Below are 5,228 nucleotides of genomic sequence, written 5' to 3'. Positions count from 1 at the left end.
AAAAACTAAAAAAAAACTCTCTTTCTCTCTCTCTCTCTCTCTCTCTCGCTCTCTCTTTCTCTCTCTCTCTCTCTCTCCCTCTCTCGCTCTCTCTCTGTCTCTCTCTCTTCTCTCTCTCTCTACTCTCTCTCTCTCTCTCTCTCTCTCTCTCTCTCTCTCTCTCTCTCTCTCTCTCTCTTTCTCTCAGCCACACAACGAGGAGGAGGACAATGAAGAAGAGTGAAGCCAGACATATTCCTGAGCTGCCGCGTGGCGGAGATGAGTTGGCACAAGACGAACAGGTCTACAGCAGAAGGGTAGGTGTGTTTGAGTGTGTTTGTTGTATTAACTTTATAGAAGAATACAGTATATACTTCATATAAACATTGTACTGTATAGTATATCTCTACTGTAGTAATACTGCATTTATTATGTTTCCTGTACAGAAACAGCTGGAAGATTATCTGAACAAGCTGCTAAGGATGGCCATGTACAGGAAATACTACCACACTGTGAGTACTACTCATAGAATTAGGAATTACAATACTAGAATGGACATGAACCTTGCTATGATGGTCAGGGAGTTGGTTAGCCATGGTTTTCTAGTGCTGTGATAAGATATTGTGTAAAATAACAAATTTAGCTAGCCAGACAAGTTTAGAGGATACATTTTTTTTAAATTAACTGCCAATATGTCAACATTCCATTCAAACAATACAGCCAATCCACAGCCATACACTGTCTGAAATCAGTTGACGATAGGACTTCTGATATTGTATTATGTAATGGCACTCTCAGCTTTCCAAGAATCTGAGACATGTATGTTCTGTTTACATATATTTAGAGGCTATTTATACAGACAATGTGTATAAAACCTGCCATTTGGCCCCATTACGGAACTTTGAGGGTTTATGACATAGCCCCTCTAGTAACATAAATGAATCTCTATGGTACTACTAAACTAGACTAGACTAGACTATAGGCGACCGGAGCTGGAACGACTACTACTTCTCTCTTTATCGAATACCCATTAATACGGTTCCTCTCTCTCCTCAGATGGAGTTTATTGACGTCAGCCAGATGTCCTTCATCCATGACCTGGGACCTAAAGGACTGTGAGGAACAACAGATTTATTGACACTGTCTTTATGACTGCGCCGTCATGCCCGTTGTTATTGGAATAGCTGAAAATAGATTTGTTTTGTTTTGTGTATTCATCATTTAAACGTGTTTCAGGGAGGGGATGATACACAAGCGTTCTGGAGGTCATCGTATCCCAGGCTTGAACTGCTGTGGTCACAGTGAAGCCTGCTACCGCTGGTCTAAACGGTTAGTACACACACGTACAAACACAATGCACGCACAAACACAATGCACGCACGCTGATGTATCTCTCCCTGTGTGTGTGTGTGTGTGTGTGTGTGTGTGTGTGTGTGTGTGTGTGTGTGTGTGTGTGTGTGTAGCTGGTTGGTGGTGAAGGATTCGTTCCTCTTCTACATGAAACCAGACTCAGGAGCCATTTCCTTTGTTCTCCTGTTGGACAAGGAGTTCAGCGTCAAAATGGACTCCAAAGACACAGAGACCAAATACGGAGTACGCATCGACAGCCTCTCTAGGTGTGGTGTGTGTATGTGTGCACAGACATGCTAGGAGGTGGGGCCAGGAGATGAAGGAGTTAACTGTGTGTGTGTGTGTGTGTGTGTGTGTGTGTGTGTGTGTGTGTGTGTGTGTGTGTGTGTGTGTGTGTGTGTGTGTGTGTGTGTGTGTGTGTGTGTGTGTGTGTGTGTGTGTAGGTGCCTTGTACTGAAGTTGAACAGCTACAGACATGCTCGGTGGTGGGGCCAGGAGATGAAGGAGTTAACTGTGTTTGTGTGTGTGTGTGTGTGTGTGTGTGTGTGTGTGTGTGTGTGTGTGTGTGTGTGTGTGTGTGTGTGTGTGTGTGTGTGTGTGTGTGTGCGTGCGTGCGTGCGTGCGTGCGTGCGTGCGTGTGTGTGTTCGTGCGTGTAGGTGCCTTGTACTGAAGTTGAACAGCTACAGACATGCTCGGTGGTGGGGCCAGGCGATAGAAGACTTTGTCCGTAAACACGGGAGGGCGTTTCTACGAGACCATCGATTTGGTTCCTTTGCCCAGGAGGAGCAGAACATCCCTGCCAAATGGTAACTATGGAAATGGGAAACAACAATCGACCCCCCCAAAAAAATTCCTCAGGTAAAGTTTAGTAGTTAGATGTAAGTTTAGTCAATGTTAAGTTTAGTAGTTAGATGTAAGTTTAGTCAATGTTAAGTTTAGTAGTTAGATGTAAGTTTAGTCAATGTTGAGTGTGTGTGTCTGTGAGCTTTTCTCTATGCCCGTCTGTCTGTGGAGAATGTGTTTCTTTAGCCAACATCATGTGGGTATGGTTGACTGGAACTGTCTACTGGCATCTGCATCTAAAATACTCTGTTATGATCAATGAGGAACTAGGCGAAGGTGTCGACCACTGAGTGTGTATCTGTCTGTGTGTGTGTGTGTGTGTGTGTGTGTGTGTGTGTGTGTGTGTGTGTGTGTGTGTGTGTGTGTGTGTGTGTGTGTGTGTGTGTGTGTGTGTGTGTGTGTGTGTGTGTGTGTGTGTGTGTGTGTGTGTGTGTGTAGGTATGTGAATGGGAAGACCTACATGGAGGACGTAGCCGATGCTCTGGAAGAAGCTAAAGAAGAGATCTTCATCACTGACTGGTGGTACGTGTATGTGTGTGTGTATATGTGTTTATGTGTGTGTGTGTGTGTGTGTGTGTGTGTGTGTGTGTGTGTGTGTGTGTATGTGTGTTTATGTGTATGTGTGTGTGTATATGTGTTTACGTGTATGTGTGCGTGTATATGTGTTTATGTGTGTGTGTGTGTGTGTGTGTGTGTGTGTGTGTGTGTGTGTGTGTGTGTGTGTGTGTGTGTGTGTGTGTGTTTATGTGTATGTGTGTGTGTATATGTGTTTACGTGTATGTGTGTGTGTATATGTGTTTACGTGTATGTGTGTTTACGTGTATGTGTGTGTGTATATGTGTTTACGTGTATGTGTGTGTGTATATGTGTTTACGTGTATGTGTGTGTGTATATGTGTTTACGTGTATGTGTGTTTACGTGCATGTATGTGTGTATATGTGTTTACGTGTATGTGTGTTTATGTGTGTGTGTGTGTGTGTGTGTGTGTGTGTGTGTATGTGTGTTTACGTGTATGTGTGTGTGTATATGTGTTTCCGTGTATGTGTGTGTGTGTATATGTGTTTACGTGTATGTGTGTTTACGTGTATGTGTGTGTGTATATGTGTTTACGTGTATGTGTGCGTGTATATGTGTTTACGTGTGTGTGTGTGTGTGTGTGTGTATGTGTGTTTACGCGTATGTGTGCGTGTATGTGTGTTTACGTGTGTGTGTGTGTGTGTGTGTATGTGTGTTTACGTGTATGTGTGTGTGTATGTATGTGTGTGTGTATATATGTGTGTGTGTGTGTGTGTGTATATATGTGTATATGTGTGTGTGTGTGTGTGTGTGTGTGTGTGTGTGTGTGTGTGTGTGTGTGTGTGTGTGTGTGTGTGTGTGTGTGTGTGTGTGTGTGTGTGTGTGTGTGTGTGTGTGTGTAGGGAAATAGACATTGCCGGCAGCAGTTAGAGTGTGAATACTCACCTCAACATAACACAGCTACATGTCATTCCCCAAGCAGACTGTAAATGCAGTCTATATACGTGGTGTAGTTTACCAGATCAAAACCCTGTACAGTATTCTTACAGTCGACTCCTGATGAGTGAGATTGTATAAATGTGTGGTAGTGTAATGTAATGCTACCTGCACACCTGTTGGCAGTGTTGTAAAGTACTTAAGGAAAAATACTAGTTGTTTTTTAGTGTATATGTACTTTACTTTACTATTTATATTTCTGGCAACTTTTATTTTTACTTCACTACATTCCTAACGAAAATAATGTGCTTTTTACTCCCTACATTTTCCCTGACACCCAAAGTACTCGTTACATTTGGACAGAAAAATGGTCCAATTCACCCACTTATCAAGAGAAAATCCCTGGTCATCCCTACTGCCTCTGATCTAGCGGACTCACTTAACACAAATGCTTCTTTTGTAAATGATGTCTGAGTGTTGGAGCGTGCCCTGGCTATCCGCCAATAAAAAAAATATGAATATTGTGCCGTCTGGTTTGTTTAATAAAGGAAGTTGAAATGAATTATTATTTTACTTTAACTTTTGATACTTAAGTATATTTTAGCAATTATATTTACTTTTGATACTTAAGTATATTTAAAACCAAATCCTTTTACTCAAGTAGTATTTTACTGGGTGACTTTCACTTTTACTTCAGTCATTTTCTGTTAAGGTATCTTTACTTCTACTCAAGTATGACAATGTAGTACTGTTTCCACTGCTGCCTGTTGGCAGAGGGTCCTAAGGAGTATCTGTAACCTTACAGGACTTATGTTACTCACCTGGCTCACCTCTTACTACACTAGTAGGGGGGAGTAGGATGAGGTCAACTTAAGTATATGTGATGTACGTCGACTTCCTTTCAAATATTTGGCTAAATATTCATCCCTGGAGCTAAACAGACACTGTACAATGCAAAGTAGTTTGCTCATCAAACTGGTTGAACAGCTTTCCAAATTTCACTAATAGGTTTTGGTGTGTGTGCGTGTGTGTGTGTAGGTTGAGTCCAGAGATCTTCCTGAAGAGGCCAGTTGTGGAGGGAAACAAATGGAGACTGGACTGCATCCTCAAACGCAAAGCAGTGAGTTTACACTTGTTATTCCAGATAACATTTATAACCACTGATACTGCAATGTCACATGTTAGCTAATATAATAGGATGTTGGAATTGGTCCATGCACCCTCTCTCACTCTCTCTCTCTCTCTCTCTCTCTCTCTCTCTCTCTCTCTCTCTCTCTCTCTCTCTCTCTGTCTCTCTCTCTCTCTCTCGTTCTCTCTCTCTCTCTCTCTCGTTCTCTCGTTCTCTCTCTCTCTCTCTCTCTCTCTCTCTCTCTCTCTCTCTCTCTCTCTCTCTCTCTCTCTCTCTCTCTCTCTCTCTCTCTCTCGTTCTCTCTCTCTCCCAACAGCAACAGGGGGTTCATATCTTTGTGATGCTGTATAAGGAGGTGGAGCTAGCTCTAGGCATCAACAGTGAATACAGCAAGAGAACACTAATGCACCTGCACCCCAACATCAAGGTAGGAGTGTGTCTGTGTGTGTCTGTGTGTGTGTGTCTGTGTGTGTG

At 42.6% G+C, this 5,228-nt stretch overlaps 2 protein-coding genes across 4 annotated transcripts in view; both read left to right on the top strand.

Annotated features, from left to right (window-relative positions):
* Positions 1-50: 50 nt before the first annotated feature.
* On the top strand, positions 51-1,986 carry LOC129840293 (phospholipase D1-like; the record flags this gene model as incomplete). The annotated part of the gene is made up of 6 exons (XM_055908062.1): positions 51-296; positions 426-491; positions 1,036-1,094; positions 1,216-1,308; positions 1,443-1,595; positions 1,773-1,986. Coding segments are annotated over 6 exons (831 nt in total), but the record flags the coding sequence as incomplete, so codon positions are not given.
* Positions 1,983-5,228, top strand: part of LOC129840291 (phospholipase D1-like) — a 17,318-nt gene continuing 14,072 nt past the window's right edge. Inside the window, exons 1-4 of one of the 3 annotated variants that reach the window (XM_055908057.1) lie at positions 1,983-2,136; positions 2,612-2,695; positions 4,664-4,745; positions 5,071-5,181. In XM_055908057.1, the coding sequence (XP_055764032.1) occupies positions 2,634-2,695; positions 4,664-4,745; positions 5,071-5,181 (255 nt within the window). In that variant the 5' untranslated portion in view covers positions 1,983-2,136; positions 2,612-2,633. Of the gene's footprint in view, positions 2,189-2,611; positions 2,696-4,663; positions 4,746-5,070; positions 5,182-5,228 lie in introns of all 3 variants that reach the window. The other 2 variants (XM_055908058.1, XM_055908059.1) reach the window with 2 other exon arrangements.

This window comes from Salvelinus fontinalis, chromosome 41, assembly GCF_029448725.1.
Source record: "Salvelinus fontinalis isolate EN_2023a chromosome 41, ASM2944872v1, whole genome shotgun sequence".
In the NCBI taxonomy this organism is placed as follows: domain Eukaryota; kingdom Metazoa; phylum Chordata; class Actinopteri; order Salmoniformes; family Salmonidae; genus Salvelinus; species Salvelinus fontinalis.
This window is presented reverse-complemented; position numbering and strand designations above follow the sequence as displayed.